The sequence below is a fragment of the Oryzias melastigma genome, linkage group LG21, assembly GCF_002922805.2.
Source record: "Oryzias melastigma strain HK-1 linkage group LG21, ASM292280v2, whole genome shotgun sequence".
In the NCBI taxonomy this organism is placed as follows: domain Eukaryota; kingdom Metazoa; phylum Chordata; class Actinopteri; order Beloniformes; family Adrianichthyidae; genus Oryzias; species Oryzias melastigma.
The window spans coordinates 7,417-27,165 of record NC_050532.1 but is presented as its reverse complement, the minus strand read 5'-3'; the positions used below and the strand labels follow the sequence as shown (position 1 = coordinate 27,165).

Sequence of the window (19,749 nt, the reverse complement as noted above, 5' to 3'; positions counted from 1 at the left end):
AATGAATGGTCGTCGTTCATCTACGTTAGCGCGTAAGCCTGGGTTGATAAAATCGATTAATCGATTTGAATCGATCTAAGCTTAATAAACCAATAATTGATCCATAAAAATATAAATTAATTTAGCACATAAAGCTAAAGTCTCCTAGCTTGATGCTAATGATTAATGGAATTTCCCATAGGACAGCTAATGCTAACGCTCAGTTAATCTAAACACATTCTTTATAAACTCAGACATAAATTTTGCAAACTTTTTTTTAAATAAACATTTGTTTAAAAGTAACAATTTGTGGTCTAAAATATCGTTTTTTCCTCATCCTTTCTTTTTCTTCTGGAATAAGGTGTAATGCTATAGCATGAGCTCCACCTAGTGGTCAAACTGAAGCGTCCTCCAGGAGAAGCAGAACAATGTTTACAATGTTAATGATCTGAACATTTTAGTTAGAACTTCTCCTTTAGAGAATCCATGTAACACTGGATGATATTAACAATCTCATTATTTCACTGATACATTTACAGTATGTGAACTGGATCAGATTAATGTAAATATATTCAAAACATATAACAGATTATTCATGTATTTCTAAACAAATGGGTCTAAATGTGGAAACTGTGGAAACTCAAAATTGAATTGTATCGAATGGATCAAAAGAATTGAAAAAATTGTGAATCAAATTGAATCAATTTTAGAAATTATTATCAATATCTAGCCCTATTAGCACGTAGCTGCCAGCGCTCAGAAGATCCATAACAATAACTTTAACAATTCATGCTAAAACAAAGAGTCAATCCTACAGCTTCAAATGCCTCTATGATTGGATTAGGTTGAATCTTGTTCTTGAAATGTTTCCTTCTGAAATAATTCAGAAGTCAGACTTATGCTTAACGTGGTGATCTTTTCAGACAATGTGCAACCAACCAGTACATGAGGAAGAGAGATGACCCTCATCGGTACTGCCAGGAGTCCTGTGCAGACGTCACTCGCTGTGGCCCCGTCATCGTACCGCATCACCACCTGCAGGTCAGACCGGGCAGCACGCGCTGGCCTTATTGGCTCCTTAGAATGTGGGATGGAAGATGGAGAAATGAAGGGATTTTATTTAGATTAAGATTAAAAAATTGTTTGCCTTGTGTTGTTTTACTCCAGCAATGCAAAGTCTGCAGTGAGTTTGGAAAGTCGTGTGGCCCCACAGGACCTCCAGATGGCCCCGGAGTGGAGGGGTCGGACTTTGTGCTCTACGTCAGCGGCATAACCACGGAGCGCTGCGGCCAGGAGAACATAGTGGCCTATGCTGCTTACTGCCAGCTGGAGGCGGAGCTGGATAGGTGTGAGGATCACAGAGGAGCCACTCACGCCGTCAGCCTCAAGTCCACCTAAATGTTTGTGTTTGTGTACAGACCCATTGCAGGCTACGCCAACCTGTGTCCTACCATGATCTCCTCCCAGCCTCAGGAGTTTGAAGGGATGCTGTCCACCGTCAAACATGAGATCATTCACGCTTTGGTAAGAAGTGTCTCTGGCTGAGCTAGATTGCATTTTTTTTCCCCAACAGTTCGGGTTGTTATTTATTTATTTTTTGTTAAGGAAAAAACAAACCATTTCATAATAGAGAAGTATAAAAATCAGTAAAACATCTAGTGTGTAGATGTAAAGGAGTGAGGAGATTCAGATGATTAGAAAATGACTTCTTCATCTTTAAAGTCCTCCTCTTGATGAAAACTATGTTTTCTTAGGAAAAAGAACAAATCTAGTAAGAAACTGTTTTGTTTCAGGAGTATTTCTCCTTTTAAATCACTGTCAGTCAAACTGCTGCAAAGACGCTCTGTTTGAATCAATGAGCTGTTGTGATGTCACAACGGCGGGACCAAGAGCGCATTTGCAGGCTCCCTGATCTGCCTGATTGATAAATGTGAATTTTTTCCCAAGATTTGCGAAGCGATTCTGATGAAGGTGGACAGGATTTCATGTCTACTACGGAAAAACAAAGTTTCCTGACCCATACTGGTCTGATCACTTACTACTGAAATATATAAAATATACAAGCAAGTGTCCCTTTCATGAGCCTGCTCTCTTTGGATGTTTTTCAGAGAAAGATTTGAGTAAAAAGACTATTGTAAAAGATTACACCGACCTCCTCTTTGGAAACTAACAGCCTTTCTCCCAGAAGTGTTCAAAAACAGAAGGTTTATGAGAGAGACACTTGCAGGTTCATTTTGTCTTGTTGTGAACGCTGGATGAGATTTTCACCTCTGTACTTCCGCTTCTGTCCACTAGGGTTTTTCCGCCGGCCTCTTCGCCTTTTATCACGACGACGAGGGCAAACCTCTGACTCCTCGCTTCGCCAGCGGCCTGCCCGCTTTCAATGAAAGGTAGCTTAAAGTCTACCTACATATACTGTGTGTTATGGTGTTAAAATGAACCGTGTTTCAGCCTCAGGATAGAAGAATGTTCACATAAACATGTGGACAATACCAGGAATTCAGACAGTCTAACTTCTAATACTTGAAGGTTATTGAAGCTCATGCTAGAGTAGTGCAGGTGTGAAAAAGGGTTGTGCCTGCTTTTGCACCCTCACTACAACTCTCCGTCACCTTCAACATGAAGACAGAGCAGAGGTCGACCAGCACCAGAGGCGGAGCCTCTTTGCACAGATGCTGCAGATCTAACCTGTTGTCTCCAACCTCTGTCAGCCTGGGGCTGTACCAGTGGAGCGAGGCAGTGATCAGAAGAGTCAGCAGGCTGTGGGACATCCGAGGAGGGGTGATGGTCCGGCACCATGTGCACGTCATGGTCACTCCCCGGGTCGTGGTAAGAAGAGGGTTTTGTTTTAGAAAAAGGCACAGACGTTTGCCCGTGTTAGTGTTGTGAACTCTAATTGGAACTCTTGTTCCAGGAAGAAGCCAGGAATCATTTCAACTGCCCCATCCTGGAGGGAATGGAGCTGGAGAACCAGGGGGGGGCCGGCACTGAACTCAATCACTGGGAGAAAAGACTCCTGGAGGTTGTCGTATGGTCACTCTGCTGCTTTCTCTAAAACTATCACAAGTTCATAACCTCTAGTAATGTTTCTCCTCTGTCAGAACGAGGCCATGACGGGCTCCCACACCCAGAACCGGGTCTTCTCCCGGCTCACGCTGGCCATCATGGAGGACAGCGGCTGGTACCGGGCCAACTACAGTCTCGCTCAGAGACTGGACTGGGGGCGGGGCCTCGGCTGTGACTTCGTCATGAAGAGCTGCAAGCTGTGGATGGACAGGCAGAGACAGAGGTCTTTTAAGATCTAATCAAAGACGAGCTTGGGTCTCTCTAACCTGCATGAATTTAAAACCAGGTCGGATGTTTGTACCGTTTGCTTCAGGCGACACGCTGCAACCCCCTACTGCAACACGGTGCGCGCCTCCCCTCTGCAGCTCACCTGCAGACAGGACCAGCTGGCTGTGGCCGTCTGCAACCTGCAAAAATACCCAGAGAAGCTGCCACTGGAGTACCAGGTACACCACAGGAGCACAGTCAAATGATGATCACAGAAAATGTATTAATCAACATGATATATTGCATTACCTGCAATAATGCTAGTGTGAATACTGTAAGCTGAATGTGGCTACTGAAGATGTTAGAGCTGAAGCCTAAACCTTGCTAAAATACTAGCTAAACTCTAAATTAGCCTAAAAAAGGAAACATGTCTAACTTTGTCAAAACAGCTAGGATGTTGTTAAAATACTCGCTAAACTCTAAATTAGCCTAAAAATGTGTCTAAATGAGCCAAAACAGCTAGGATAATGCTAGAATATTAGCTAAACTCCAAATTAGCCTAAAAAATAACAGGAAAAAATGTCTAATTTTGCCTAAACAAATAACATAAAGTTAAAATATTAGCCAAACTCCAAATTACCTGCCCCCAAAAATTGTGAAAAATGTTTAAATTATCCAAAACAGCAAGCATAATCTTATAATATTAGCTAAACTCCAAATAATCCTAAAAAAATTGGAAACATTTCTAAACTCGCTAAAAAAGCTAGCATAAAGCTAAAATATTAGCTAAATTCCAAATTAGCCAAAAAAAAAGGAAAATGTCTAATTTTGCAAATATTTCAGCATATTGCTAAAAATATTAGCTAAACTCCAAATGACCCTTAAAAAAGTAGTAGTTGCTGAATATTTTAAAGTTTGAATGGTGTCTGAAAGTATGCAGAAGTTCACAAGTTTCAAAGGGCACAAAGTTTTTGAAAGATTTGAGTAATTTCTCATTCATTTTCTTCGGGGCATATTTTGCTAAATATTATAAAAAATATTACATTTATGAATACCAAAAGCACAAGCAGTAACGTCCTGAACAAGCTGAACGTTTTGATACCAAGATTGCTGAAATAGCTGAAAGCGTGATTGAGTTTTACGTGCCGAAAAATGTACAGAAAGGCGCTGGAGAATCACTATAATGTGAATGCTGTAGAGCATTCACACAATCGCATTTGAAATAATAAAATACATATTTATTGTTCTAAAAAGAACAAAAATAATGACTTCATTTCAAAATTAAAAACATGGGACTAAAATGTTTGATTTCTGTCAAAATGTTAATAACTTTTTTACCTCCATTGACACTTTCTGGTATGTTGTGTGTCTGTATAACACAACACTTGTGTGTTCATGTCTGTCTGCTCGGTCTCAGTATTTTGACCAGATCCCGGACGTGGCTGCAGACCAGCTCCCGTTTTATGGGGGCGCCGTGGAGATCGCAGACTACTGTCCCTTCAGCCAGGAGTTCAGCTGGCACCTGAGTGGAGAATACCAGAGAAACTCCTACTGCAGAGTGTCTGAGAACCAGCCAGGTAGTCACACCACGTTGAAGAAAGACTTTGGTTGGACTATGCATGACTCATGGATGAGTCATCGTTTGGATTTGAACTGTTCTGCTCTGGTACTGTTAACATCTTCTGCCTCGTGGCTCCATAACAGAACTTTTGACAACCTCATGTATGTCGTTTATATTCTAGCCAAATAGAACTCAGTATAGAACCAACACAGCCTCAAAAATCAGCTTTTTTCTACAGTTTATGCAGATCATCACAGGACTGTTTTAAAGAGTCAAATGTTCCTTTGTTTTAAATCATGAAAAAAAGAAAAAAAAAGCTAGCATGGGCATGGTGTTTGGCTGCAGCCTCAGTGATAACCTCAAGCCTCAAAGGTCTTTCTGTGTAAATACCCTCTAAGTATGTAATATGGATTTCCTTGTCTATACTAATATTTGTAATACTAATTATTTTCCTCATTTATATAGCCTACTTTAAACTTTTGCACCATCAAAACGTAGACGTCCACCTCTGAACGTCTCCAGAGTACAGTAGACCACTCTGAGCGTGACTTTGACCACGTGATTTAAAAACTCTTCAATAGATTTCATCATTTGGGTAAAAAAGTTGGTGCAGAGGCAGGTCAAGAGAGGAACCACCTTCCAAATACTGCTAATAAAAAGAGCAGTCGAGGTAAAAAAAAATTAGTTTAAGGCCCACTCCAATCATGTTTTGATCTGTTCTATCCCAGTGGTCTTTTAATTATGATTATGCCGTTTTTAATAGGGGTGTGTATTGGTAAGAGTCTGGCGATACTGTACATATCCCGATACCTGGTTTTACGATGCAATATGTATTAGTTTTAGCCGTTTTTTGTCTTGATTTGCAATGATTTGAAGAAAAAATAATAATAATTTGAACTATATTATTTTTTTTCTCTTTCTGTTCAGACTGGTGGAGGAATTACGGCGCGGAACAGTACGGACCGGATTCTGTGTGTCTGTACCAGAAGTCAGCCTTTGTGATGGAGCAGTGCTACCGCAAGATGACGTACCCTGACTGGGGATCCGGGTGCTACAAGGTTTCTGGATTCACTACCATTTTTTAGGCTATTTTGGAGTTTAGCTAATATTCCAGCTACACGCTAGCTGTTTTGGCTAATTTAGGATTTTTCAGTTTTTTTTAGGCTATTTTGAAGTTTAGCTAATTTTTTTCAGCTACATGCTAGCTGTTTTGAGCAAACACATTTCTTTTTCTTTTTTTAGGCTAATTTGGCATTTAGCTAACGTGTTAGTTACTATCAGCTTCAGCGTTTTCTGCTATTAGTTTCAGTGATTTCAGCTATTAGCTTCAGTGATATCAGCAGTCAATTTTAGCATCTTCAGTGGTCAAATTGAGCATTCACACTAGCATTATCACAGGTAGTGCTGGGCGATGTTGAAAAAAAATTATATAACGATATAAAGTATTTTATATCACGATACGATATATATCACGATATACGACAATAAAGTATGTTTTCAGCAATGTTCTGAGAATATGCCTGATGTTGCGGCAGCTTTTGTGAAAAGTTGCGACAAAAGTAGCTATATTTTTAATGTAATATTGTTTTGAAGAGCGCCACAAAAATGTTAATTATATAATAAACTTCACATTCTCATTTTCCAACTCTTTTTATCGTGACAGATACTCTAGGAAAATACTTCATCATCACAATATATAATGTTGCTGTGCTGTCATTGAACTTGAATAGAACTGTGAACCACAAAATGAACTTTTGGTCCTCCAAAATCCTGGAGGGTCTGATAATGACATATTTGGTGTGATAATTGATCAAATTAGCTTATAAACGATAGAGGAGAAACGGGACGATAGACACTTTTCTATCACCCACATGATCTATATCATCGTATCGTCAAGCACTAATCACAGGTAATGCTATCTAGTTCATAATTATGTTAAAAAGTTACAGTTTAAAAGGTTTAAGATTGTAGTTTTAGAATGTTCAATAAATGTTTATCCTGTTCGGCCCGTGACCTGAGGTGTGTTTTGTTTTTTTGTCCTTTGTGTGATTGAGTTTGACACCTCTGTCTTAGACAATCGTCTGGCTCTCTGTGTCCAGGTGTCGTGCACTTCTCAGGGCCTGGCGGTGTACGTCCAGGACCGCTCGTTCACGTGCACGCGGAAGGGTCAGCTGCTGAGCGTCAGCGTCCGGGTCAGCGACTGGGTTTACAACGGCGTCCTGGTGTGCCCCGCCTGCTCCGACTTCTGTGACAACTGCCCTCTCCCACACCAGCTTCTGCCCATGAACAACTCCAGGAGCAACCCCATTGGTCAGTGACGGCCGTTTTTGTTCAGACTATTCCTAGAATTCTACCTCAGTGCATCAAGCAAAAATGACAAAAATTCAGATCCATCAAGTCCAGGTTAACCCAACTTGATCCTAAATGTATTCTCCTTTCAGATCCGTGCTCCAGTTCTCCTGGTCTGGCCACCACTCTCTGGCTTCTTCTGCTCAACCTGCTCCCTCTAGTGGTCGGACTGCTTCTCTGCCACTACAGCTGATGACACATGCAAACACACAAACACACTAACGGTAGCTGAACTATCCTCTGTACTGTAGTCCTTTAAGGATGTGAGCTGGACATTTTTCTCCACCTTCTGGCTTTAAGATGAAAAAAGCCATTTTTCTGAACTCATGTTTTTTAATCCAATTTTCTATTACTTAACCTTTTCTCTAGCTTTATTTTTTCTTCTTCTGGTCTTCTTTTCATCTCCTCGCCTCTTACCCAGCTGTAACTTCAGCTCCTGAGCTCCATACAGGTCTGGACCGGTGTGTTTACACCAGTGGTTCTTGAACTGTCTCCCCAGAAAGGAGGAACACTTCTCACCTCCGTGTTTTTGCATTCCAAATGTGTTTTTTTTACATGGATCTAGAAATTAGGGGTGTGTATTAGCAAGAGTCTGGCGATACGGTGTGTAACATGATATTTTTAAGTCCCCCTCCGATGAAAATCCTGTTTTATTTATGCTAGCGGGACACAGAGATATCATAATCAGACAGGGGGGGAATCAAGGGCGGGGCCACTCCGCTCTGTTCCTAAAGCCACGCCCCCTCAGAGGAGATTTTGGAAACAGAGGCTTTAGATAAACATAAGAAAATGGCTTTTTAAGACATTTTGGTTGTGGGATTTTGGTTAAAAACGTCATAACCTTAATGAAAATACAACTGGGAATGTTTTTTTAAAATAATAAAATAAAATCAACCATGGGGGATTTAAAGAGTAAAACTAATTAATCCATTTTTTTTAGGCTACTTTGGAGTATAGCTAATATATCAGCTACACGATAGCTTTTTTGGCTAACCTAGGCTTTTTTTAGTTTTTTTTAGGATAATTTGGCATTGAACTGATATTTAACTGGCTATCAGTGTTTTCAGCAATCTTTCAGTGTTTTAGCTATCATTTTCAGCATCTTCAGCTATCAGCACTAGCATTATCACAGGTAATGCTTTATATCTAGTTTAGTGAGTTTAAAGCTGATAATGGTTAAGATGTTTTACATCCAGTTTCCACATGACCCGATTAGTTGACTAATCGTAAAAACATAATCTGTGATTAGTCGACTATTAAAATGATTGTTTGTGGCAGCACTAATTAACATCTAGAAATCGATTAATCATTACATCCCTACCTGGAATTGATGGTTCCACTGAGCAGTTAGTCTTAGTGTGTGTCCTTCTATTCATTCAGATTCTTATCCATTCTTCTGACTGATGCACTCCTTACTTTACAACAAAGTGTCTGTTTTTTTGCCAAAGTTTGATTCCGTCTGCTCTGTCTCCTGACTAATTTTGATCTGGGAAGTCACAGTTGAAGAACCACTGGTCCACATCAACCCAACGAACTAGACACTTTTATCAAACCTAGCTGCTGTATTCAGGGTGGAGGACTAGACATCTGCTGAACTCAAGTAGTGCTGTAAAAGCAGGAGGTCATTCAGTGTAAGCAGCTCTGTGGCAGCTACTGTCTTCATCAGGAGGGTCATTAAATACAGTTCTGTTGCATCAGAGAGTTGAGGTAAACACACCGACAACTCTCCATGTTTTTGAAAGCAAACAATGCTTGATTAGTTCTTAAGAGGAGAATGAATCTTGAACATATTTTTTTTGTGAATATTAAAGATCTTAGGAGCTGTCGTGTTTTACAAGCCCATTGGAAGCTGCTTTCTATCCCTTTTTGTGGAACGAAACACTCAAAGACAAGAGATCTGGTCTGTTTTACTATTTAAAACAAGCAAAGCTGCATTTCAGAAACATCTCCACCAAACATCCTCAGGAAATGTTAGGCAGTTTGCATCTCTTCATAGAAATGCTTTTAGCATTGATCGGCCTTTTTTGTCTGAGGTTCAAGATACAGAGCGGTATCGATGAAGTGAGTTTCTCTCATCAGTCAGACCTTCCATTTGATTAACACACTTCAGCTCCAGATCACCTGACTCGTGTTTATTCTAAAGCTTCATATCAAACCCATCTTTTAGCTGAATTAAAGGAGATCATCAGGAACTGTGAGTCACCGTCTCAGAAGTGGAGTTTAGATGGTGGAAGAAAGGTTTCTTCCTCTCCATGGGGCGTGGCGGGAGATGACCCCAGCTGTTTTTAGAGGCCTCCATCTCCTGATGGGCTGATGAAGCTGAGTGTTTGTGAGTGAACCCGAGGATGTTGGACTGCACATTTGTAATCACTTTTTATCTTTTTTTCCCCGGCTCTTTGACATGTTCTTCACGCTGTTGTTTTTTTTTTTTTTTTTGTCACAAGACACTGTGGTCATTTCTTTAGCTACCAGGTCCTGAGAACATGTCCTTAAAGTCCCACTCCGATGAAAATCCAGTTTTTTGAGTTTTTAACATGTATGTGTGGAATTTTTCTTCTGAAAGAGAACAAATGTAATAAGAAATTTTCGAGTATTTCTCCTTTTAAATCTCTGTCAATCAACCTTTCGCAGACAGGCTCTGTTTGAGCTTTCTTTATGTCAGGGGCGGAGCTGCTCAGCTCCAAAAGCCACGCCCCCTCAGAAGAAATTTTGGAAACAGAGGCTTCAAATCAACATGGAAAAATTGCTTTTTAAGACATTTAAGTTGTGGGATTTTGGTTAAAAACTTCACAATCATCATTAAAACACTACTGGGAACGATTTTTTAAGTAAAAAAATTGTCATGGGGGGACTTTAAGTCTGAGATCATTTTTGTGGAAAAACCTATTGGCTTTCAGGACACTAAATGAATTGATTCTCACCATGAAAAGACATGAGGACCATTTGATTAGTTTACACTGTAGTTTTTGTAGACTTTAGTTTGATATGACTGTTTTTAAAATGCAGACTGTTGTGAAAAGACGCGTTTCAGCCCACAGAAAACTATCTATGCATCAGTTGGTAGTTTCAGTGATGTCAATGTGACACAAAAAAGTCATGTTTTAAAGGATAACCAAACAGGGACGTTGGAGGCTGACTCCACCCACAGCCAAAATGTAAAAATCCAGTCAGAGGGGTGGGGGTGGGGAACAGGACTGTCATCATTACTGGAGCTGCAGATCATGGTCTGACCAATCACAAAATTCAACGGTAATACCTCGTTTCAACCTATAGGGGGCAGCATAGATGTTTTTTTTTTTTAAATCTCTAACATACTGTAAGTTTTTAACCATTGACACAATCATTCCAGCAGATTTTGAAGGAGAAAAGCGACGCCGCTTTTCTCCTTCAAAATCTGCTGGAATGATCGTGTTAACGGTTGAAAAGTTGCTGTAAATCAAAGAACATAAACACTGGAGCTGCTGTTAAAGGTTAAACAAGTTTATTTTAATTTATCAAAAATTTGGGAATGAACAACAGAAAGTCTGTTTGTTGTCATCATTTATGACTCAGAAGATAATTTGTAACCAGAAAAATAACCAAATTTCTCAAGACGAGATGACAGTCAAGACTGTGGCGTTTGACTTCAAAATAAAAGCACTAAACTACTTAGTCATGGTCACAGCAGCCATGCTTCTGTCAGTGCATTCAAATAGTATGAAGTAGCCAGAACAAACATGTTGTAGTGGTTTTATGCTTTTTATTAAAAATTGCCTCCACAGAGTTTATTAAAATGGCTTAAAAACAAACTAAACCAGAACAAATGAAATCAAAATTGACCAAAATCACACAATACAATGAGTTAGAAACCAACTGCAGCTTTAAGAAACGAATTTGTAGGTAACAAAATTTAAAAGGCGCATGCACCCACATGCATATGAACAGAGAATATGACAGAAGAAAAACTTAAGAAAGGTCAAAAAAATTGCTCCAAACTCTTAGATGCCATCAGGTGTAGAAAAAGAAGTGTTTTCAGGACAGAAATTCAAAATAAAAGCCTTCAGAGAGCACAGGAAGTAAAAACGCTTCATGTTAACAAATATCAGAAAGAAGCTGAAATTGAAAATAAATGTTTACAATTTTGGCTCCATTCCACTCCAATGTGTTCAGTCCATCCTGTTTATTGATAACGCTGTAACCTAAAGATTCATTAAAACATAATTTTTAGAAAAGAAGGCATTTCTGCAGCTTCATGTTTGCACTAAAATAAAAAGCAGCCTTCATTTGAAAGTTGAGAGGGGTTCACTCACAATGAAGAACTTTTTTTTAATTAAAAATGCATTGTATGTCTTTTTAAAGTTTTATTTAATGTAATATTTATTTTACCAAGAAGAACAAACTCTGCTATGATTGACGCGGTGTCTGTCTTCATGCAAACGTGAATTCATTAAGCTGAAAAAATTAAATGTGAATGTTCATCCTGGAAACACCAGAGTCTGACATCTTTGAACATTCGTTTTTTGATGTTTTGTGTTTTTCTGATGCTGTTGAATGTCAGCCGGTACTGTTGTTTTGTTCCGTTTATTTATATTTTGAAGGATAAAGGGCTGCTCTGTAGAACAAATCAAACTGTCCAGAACAATGTCGATGCTTTCTGATCCCAACATGTTTCTTTTTTTGTGTGTGAGAAAAAAAGTTATTTAAAGAGAATGTGTCTGGTCTGAAGTTTGTCCAAAGTAAGGTGGAAAGAAAAGGAAACTGTAATGACATGTTCTTAATTCATTTGTAACTACTTGCGTGGAGTATTTTTTTTTTCCACATTAACACAGTCAGCTTTTTTCCATCCATTTTCTGAATCCTCTATGTCAAAATAAAATCAGATTACACTCATACTCATCCAAAATAAGGAAAGCTGAGGAACCTTTCAGAGCCTCAAATGTCACTTGAAAAGATTCCTTCTTTTTACTTTTTTATTGAGTGCTGTTTGTACGTCTGACAAAAATGTTTTTAACAACGTCTTCCAGATATTTAACATGTTTAAGAGAAAAAAAAAAACTGGTCTCGTTTTCATATGCATATTTTCATCTTTTAAATTCATCATTTATAAATGTCACATTTGGAAATTAATTATTTAGGTAATAAACAAACTAAATATTTAAGTTTTGTAACTAAATGTTTAGTTAGCAAGCAAAATATTTCGTTTTCTTACTGAATGTTTAGTAGTCTTACATAACATTTAGTTATCTTACTTAATTATTAGTTATCTTACTAAATATTTAGTTCCCTTAATACATATTTATTTGTCTTACTAAATATTTAGTCACTGTATCTTACTTTATGTTTAGTCCTCTTACTAAATTGTTAAAAACTAAATATTTAGCTTGGATCTAAATATTTAGTTAGCAAGCTAAACATTTAGTTCTCCTACTAAATATTTAGATCCAAACTAAATATTTAAGGTTTGTAACTAAATTTTTTGTTGGCAAATTAAATATTTACTTATCTTACTAAGCATTTAATACATTTAGTTAAAAACTTAATATTTAGTTGCAAAACTACAAAATATTAGCTTAAAGGCGGTGGTTAGCGCTCTTGCCTCACAGCGAGAAGGCCCCGGTTCGACTCCCGGCTGGGACCTTTCTGTGTGGAGTTTGCATGTTCTCCCCGTGCATGCGTGGGTTTTCACCGGGGACTCCGGCTTCCTCCCACCGTCCAAAAACATGCTTCATAGGTTCATTGGTGACTCTAAATTGCCCCTAGGTGTGAATGTGAGAGTGGATGTGTGTGTGATTGAGGCCCTGAGACAGACTGGAGACCTGTCCAGGGTGAACCCCGCCTTCGCCCATCAGTAGCCGGGTTAGGCTCCGGCACCCCCGCGACCCCGAAAGGGACAAAGTGGACAAGAAAATGAGTGTATAGCTTAAAATTAAATATTTAGTTAGTAAATGTAACATTACGTCAAAATGTGAAACATGTATTCTAAAAACAGACCTCTTTTTTTCCTCCAAAACATGCTAAATAATATCCCCAAACAATTGTTAAAATGTTTCTTTGCAGATTTATTAATGGGGCCTCGTGCCTTTTATCCCTGAAACACTTGTTTCTTTAGTTCAAGCAGACACAAATGACTTCTGAACGGTTTGAACTTTTTGTTGTTTGAAAGGCTCATTAATTCATGTAAACCAGCCTCCATTCTTTATGATGGATGTTTTCGTGTCTAAACGATCCTTTTAGTCCTGAGGTTTTCGTCTTCATCCTCTGACCTCAGCACGTCTGAATGCAGAAGAGGAAGAGGAGAATTTCCAGGACGGCGTGGGTTTTCCGAGTGGGCGGAGCCTCGCTCTGCAGGAAGTACACGAACTTTCTGTTCTGTCGCTCAAAAGCGGCTGAGCTGCTCGGTTCGGCTCCGTCCTTCTGCCCGTCATGGCCGTGCTGGTGGATCTGCGTCTCGGCTGCAGCCCTGAGCGCACCTGCGCAGACCTGCTGGAGGACGCAGACCTGCAGGTCTTCCTGCTGTGCGGGGACCGTGTCCGGGACCAGCCCCACACCTGGCTGACCTCAGGTAGACACACGCACGTTCTGGACTGCAGCTCCACCTCCGAGAGTTTGTACCAGCTCAAGCAGACCGTGGACCGGCTGGACCTGAGCGTCATCCGGGTCGTCACGAGTCCACGAGGTCGAGAAGAACTGAGTCACTACCAGAGGCTGCTGTTCACCAACGTTTACACTTTTGATTACGCCGTGACACCTCAGGAAGGACTCGAGTGTCCGAGCGGCACAGGCTCCGCCCACACAGACTCACCTGGACAGAAGATTGAAGCAGAAGTTTCAGCGTTTGTGCAGCAGCTGCCCGGACTGAAGGGGGATGTCAGAGTGCTGAAGTCAACGCTGATCCCAGGTCAGTTGAATGAACCACAACCAGAGGTGTATGGAGCTATTATGGGGCCATAAATGTCCGAAAACCAATAAAACATTTTGAAAAAAAAATTTGTGTATGGTTAAAAAAAATACATTTTCAAGATTCAAAAACAGAAAAAAAAAAGATTTGAAACTGAAAAAAAAGTTTTTAAATGGAAATTTAGAGTTTTTAAACCAAAAAACTGAACATTTGAAGCTGAAAATAATTACGTTTATTTCAGAATAGCAAAAAGTTTTGGACATTTCACATTTTTTTGCCCAAACACCAATATTTTTTTGAAACCTTTTACTTTTATTTCGAAATGCAGTTTGAATCATAAATGAATGAAAGCAGGTTCTCTACTGTAGTTCATGATAGGGCCGGGAAATCGATTAAAAGAAATGAATACATTAATCGCAAACTGGAAAAAAATTAATCGCGATTAATCGCTATAATTTTTTTTGTCTCAGTATTTGCCAACCACTTATTATCTGTGAATAATCACAATCTGAAATCACACATGAAACTACATTTAGAACAGTTAATTACTGCTGTCAATTGATTACAAAAAATCTGATTAATCACACTTTTGTGTTGTGATTAATCACAATATTAAAATGTATTCAATATGGCACCGAACCGTGGATCAAATGGTCTGTTTTTTAAGAAAAAGTGATCTAAACCACAGAAAGAGCAAGAATAAAGAACTAAAAACTGATTGAATAGTCATTTCTTTTGTAAGTGACCATAGTATAAGTGGGAAAATACCCGACCAAATGTTTTAACGCACGCCGTGGAAGCCTGAACTACCGAGTTAAAGAGAAGGATTGTTTCTTTGATGAATTTGTGTTATTACATATTAACGCATTAATTCTTTTTGAATCGCATGCATTAATGTCTTAATGATCACAGCCCTATAGTTATAGCTTATAGTTATAGTTTGATTCATCTGGTGCTTTAGAATGACCACAGTCAAACAACATTAAAAGTACAAAATAATAAAACAACAGCTAAAATGTTAAAACAATTCAAGATAAATAAATATAGATAAATTATATAAAACCATAAAAACACCAGATACAAAACAAAGCTAAAGCAGCAAAAAACGCCAGCGGAGCAGAACCTGATGCCGTGTCAACAGCCTGGTGATAAAAAATGGTTTTAAGAAGTTTCTTAAAAATGGACAGTGAGGAGCTATGAGAAAAATGTTGTCCTATATGACCTGAGGAGGAAGTAGGAAGTTCTGAAGAAATACGTACAATCAGGTGGACACAAGTGACCACAAAGCATCAAATGGAGTTTAGTTTCAGTACAACTTCATAGGAGCCACTTTCATCCAGCCTTTGATATTCATATTTAATATGACGTGTTTTGACTCAAATTTCTGATTTTTTTTAAGTGAAGTTATTCTGAAAAAGAAATAGCTTGACATAAATAACTAAATACTTTTAAATGACAATAGATATTTAAAGGACATATTCAAAATTACTTCAGTAAAGGCATACTTTATTCTATTTCCAACTTGAGCAAGTTAACAAGTTAAACTCAGAGAAATAAATTAACAGCATGGTTTTAAAACATTTTCTCTGTAATGCATGAAAACATCTGACATATTTAGCTTTTCTTAACATTTGAAGCTGTATTCTAATTTTCTTCTGGATCTATTTCCTCTCTCAGACTGCTTTGGACACGGCTTCAGCACGCGTACAGGCGGTGTGTCTTACATCCCGACCCTCTCCTCCATGAATCTGTTTTGCAGCAGCAGAAGGAGGGACCCTGTTGCCGTGGTGACAGAGAACAGACGCAGACTGGCTGTTCATGCTGGTTTCCACCCTTTGCCTCTCCGCATGGTGAAGGTATTAACCCTCAAGTACCACATCTGTCCTGTACAACCCCTGCCGCGTCTGCTCACCATGACCTCGTCCTGCAGGTCAATCATGCCAGTGATGTCTGGGTTTTGGGAAAGGCTGAGCCGGAGAGCTACGATGCTCTGGTGACCGATCAAAGAGGGGTTGTGTTAGCAGCTCCAGGTGCTGACTGCATGCCCATCCTGTTCTCTGATCCAGTCAAAAAGGTCATCGGTGCTGCTCATGCAGGTAAGCCTAATGAATGCTGTAGTAACAACCTCCCTCAAAGGTGGCTACTGTCTGTAGGTGAAACATTGGGCACACCTGTTCGGGGCACACAGGTGGCCTGGACAGAGTTTTTAGATAAGTAGATCAGTCGGTGAGCTGTAGATCAACGATGTTCATGCACATTTACTTTCTGGACGTGATGTGGACGACATGTTAACGGGAAACAGCTAGTAAAGGTGAGTAAGGATGAAGTAGGTGAGGCGCAGGGGTGTTGTATATTTCATTTTTTTCAACCCCGTCAAACGCTGAGCACTGTGCCAGGATCCCTCCAGTGCTGTTCAAGTTTTACAGCTGTTGAGCACCTGTTGCTTGCTCCATGTGTGCAGCCTGCCTGTGGGAAATTTGATAATCAGAGTGTAGTTTGTATGGATGTCCTAGAGCAAAGTCAAGGCCCGGGGGCCGGATCCGGCCCTCCTATTTCTACGCGGCCCTCCAGATCATTTTATTTTAATGTCATTAATGTCCTGATGTTATCTTGCACTCATTTTTAACTTCTATAATTTTGACATAATATATTTTTATGGAGAGTAAAATATTAAAAGTTATTTAAGGTTTAAGTTGATTTATTCTGGAATAATATTCCTGACTGTTTATTATTCATAATTATGTTAAAATGTTACAGTTTTAAAGTTTTAAAAATTGTCATCCTGCTAGATTTTTGGACTATTTTGGCATTTAGTAAAAACAACTTTAGGCTATTTTGGAGTTTAGCTAATAGTCACACGCTAGCTGTTTTGGATAATTTAGGCTTATTTCAGTTTTTCAAGATATTTAGAAGTTTAGATATTTTTTCAGCTACATGCTAGCTGTTTTTTTTCTTTTTTTAGTTTTTAGGCTAATTTGGCATATAGCTAGTATTTTAGCTGGCTATCAACTTCAGCGTTTTTAGCCATCAATTTCGGCATCTTCTGCGGCCAAATTCAGCTTACAGCATTCACACTACCATTATCACAGGTAATGCTAGTTCATGATTATGTTAAAGTTATAGTTTTACAGAGAAATTGCATTTGGACTTTGTCTCGTTAGTAATAGGAGACTATAGGAGAGTAGAAGACTTTGTCTCCAAAAGAGACAAAGCGGCCAAGAAGATGAATGATGAATGGATGTCAATTGAACAGCGTATTAATTTCACCACTAGAGGGCAGACAATATTTTCTCTGTCTCTGCGGAGAAAGGAAGGAGCGTGACGACAGCAGTAAAAATGGAGTCAGAGTGGGAGGATGAGAGAGTCAGAGCGAGTTCATTGGAGGAAAAAACATTGTGTTAGCAAGTCGAGCTAAGTGGACAAATTCTTACTTTGTGGTACCTCATGGTCTGGATAAAGTCATGTGCCTGATTTGCAAGCAGGTAAATGCAATGCCCCAAGAATTCAATATAAATCATCACTGTGTTACAAATCATAAAAGCCATAACAAATCTACCGACAAGGAGCACAACAATAAACTCCAACAACGAGGCTACGCTGCACAGCAGAGAATGTTTACAAAAATGACTAAATCCAGTGAAGCTGTGGCAGAAGATAGTTACAGTTGTGGCTTTGAAAGTGGTGGGGAGTTTGTAAAATAATGTATACAGAAAGTTGTCTGTTTTTGACCAAAATTGAACATATTTATCAGTAAAACAATGTTTTAAATCTTGCTCGGTTTGTTCTTACGCTCTCTTAACTGTACAAATGACACTCTGTCATTAAAGTTGTTAAAAACAACATTTTCCTGTTGGAGTCATCATCTTGAGGTCCATGTGGTGGATTTCCACAGAAGGATGCAATGTTCATTTTAGAACAGATCTAAAGTAAATTAATGGTTGGAAATTACATTTATATCCCACCACAATACTGATAGAGAAGGTCAGAGAGTTCAACTGTGTCTCCATAGAGAAAGTTTATGACAGCAGAGAGGAACTGTGGGATTGTATGAGGAAGTCTGCAGTGACAGAAGTATGTTGGAGCAGGACATGTATGAGAGATGGACAATGGTGAGGTGTGCTGTAGGTGGAATACATCAGGGATCAGCTCTGAGCCCCTTCCTGTTTGCAATGGTGATGGACAGACTGACGGATGAGGTTAGACAGGAATCACCATGGACTATGATGTTTGCAGATGATATTGGGATTGGTAGTGAGAGCAGGGAACAGGTGGAGGTGAGGAATGAAGGTTGGACTGTGATGTGGTTGGCTATGACTCCTGAAGGACCAGAAAACAAATCAGCAGAGCAAATTTGATTCATTCAACAGGTTGGAAAGGGACGCTGATGGGGGTTGCCATGGCAACGGTGAATGCCATGGTGACAGAGTTCGGCAGCAGAGTGAGCGATATCGTGGTGGCGGTGGGCCCGTCGGTGGGTGTCTGCTGCTTCACCTTGGACCGAGAGCAGGCGCTGGACTTCAGACACATCCACACTGACTGTGTGCCCGACCCCGAGTCAGCCAAACCGCACGTGGACATCCGGCTCGCCAACAGGTACGAAAAACAAAAGAGATCAGCTTTCTGAAATCAGGTCAGATGTAACTTTTTATCCTAATTTTTAATTAACTCAATCAAATGTCTCGTTTTCCACCCAAAGGGTTCTTCTCCAGAAAGGGGGGGTCCGTCCTGAGCGAATCCATGACAACTCTGTGACGGATCGACCCAGTGTGACGCCCTGCACCTCGTGTCACCCTGAATACTTCTTCTCTCATGTTCGAGACGGTCTGAACTTTGGCACCCAGGTGGGCTTCTTGTGGATCAAAGAGGCAGAAGAGCAGACCGGACCTCCTGAAGGCCCACGCGGATCCACATGAGGGTCACGAGGCAGAACAAAGTGGATGGGTGTGAAGGTGCTGATCACACCGGCCAGCTCAGAACAGCAGGAATCACCCAGTAAACCTCAGATGCTGAGGGATCAGAGGCGGCTGCACTCACCTGCACAGCATCTGTGAGAAGCTGCAATCATGTCGGGAAATAATGCAGCCTTTAAATGAACTCTGGTTTAAGACATGTTTGTTGGTCCTCTGTCAAATAAACTCTGCATTCCACAGCTCTCTCATTTTGTCATCTACACAAAAAAGTGGTTCTGATAGCAAGTTTTTGAAATTGCATGAAGTTTATAGTCTCTCTGGAAGGACAATACCGTCTTTTCAGGAGAGATGTTCTTACATTGAAAGAAAAATTACAGAACTACTGTTAAAAAATGATAGGCTTTCATTTTAATCTCATAATAATTTCAGATGGAGTCAAAAAATCTTGAAATTTAAAAATATAGCACACTCAGCACACAGACTTCAGGTGGTTAACTCAGTGGATCAACATCTTAAAGTTTCACATATTCCATAAATGTTAACAGTTTAAAGTTGACACATTTTTTTTAAAGTGTTGAATTTTATTTTGGATTTTCCCAGGACTGTCTATCGACCACAACATTGTAATGAACGAAGAACAGGATTTTTGTTGTAGTTGCAATGAAGAAGTCTCTGTGAGGAAATGCTGTGGCTGGAAACCCCAGAAAGGGTGAAAGACAGCAGGATTTTTTTCACACAGAGTGACGGCTCAAAGCCCAATGAGGATGTGGTGCTCTGGTTCAGAGCCACACGTGTCGTAC

The 19,749-nt window shown here is 39.7% G+C and overlaps 2 protein-coding genes across 3 annotated transcripts in view; both read left to right on the top strand.

Moving 5' to 3' along the window:
- Nucleotides 1-7,485, top strand: part of lmln (leishmanolysin-like (metallopeptidase M8 family)) — a 14,556-nt gene extending 7,071 nt beyond the window's left edge. For both annotated transcript variants that reach the window (XM_024286714.2, XM_036209740.1), the window contains 12 exons: nt 903-1,020; nt 1,147-1,325; nt 1,398-1,503; nt 2,275-2,369; nt 2,691-2,808; nt 2,894-3,001; nt 3,081-3,268; nt 3,359-3,491; nt 4,670-4,829; nt 5,741-5,871; nt 6,913-7,123; nt 7,255-7,485. In XM_024286714.2, the coding sequence (XP_024142482.1) occupies nt 903-1,020; nt 1,147-1,325; nt 1,398-1,503; nt 2,275-2,369; nt 2,691-2,808; nt 2,894-3,001; nt 3,081-3,268; nt 3,359-3,491; nt 4,670-4,829; nt 5,741-5,871; nt 6,913-7,123; nt 7,255-7,355 (1,648 nt within the window). In that variant the 3' untranslated portion in view covers nt 7,356-7,485. The remainder of the gene's footprint in view (nt 1-902; nt 1,021-1,146; nt 1,326-1,397; nt 1,504-2,274; nt 2,370-2,690; nt 2,809-2,893; nt 3,002-3,080; nt 3,269-3,358; nt 3,492-4,669; nt 4,830-5,740; nt 5,872-6,912; nt 7,124-7,254) is intronic.
- A 5,937-nt stretch (nt 7,486-13,422) lies between these two features.
- Nucleotides 13,423-19,188, top strand: lacc1 (laccase (multicopper oxidoreductase) domain containing 1). Its single transcript, XM_024285869.2, has 5 exons — nt 13,423-14,039; nt 15,717-15,895; nt 15,970-16,135; nt 18,407-18,632; nt 18,736-19,188. Exons 1-5 carry the CDS (start codon nt 13,565-13,567, stop codon nt 18,950-18,952), a joined length of 1,263 nt encoding a protein of 420 aa, XP_024141637.1. The 5' UTR covers nt 13,423-13,564; the 3' UTR covers nt 18,953-19,188.
- The last annotated feature ends 561 nt before the right edge of the window (nt 19,189-19,749 follow it).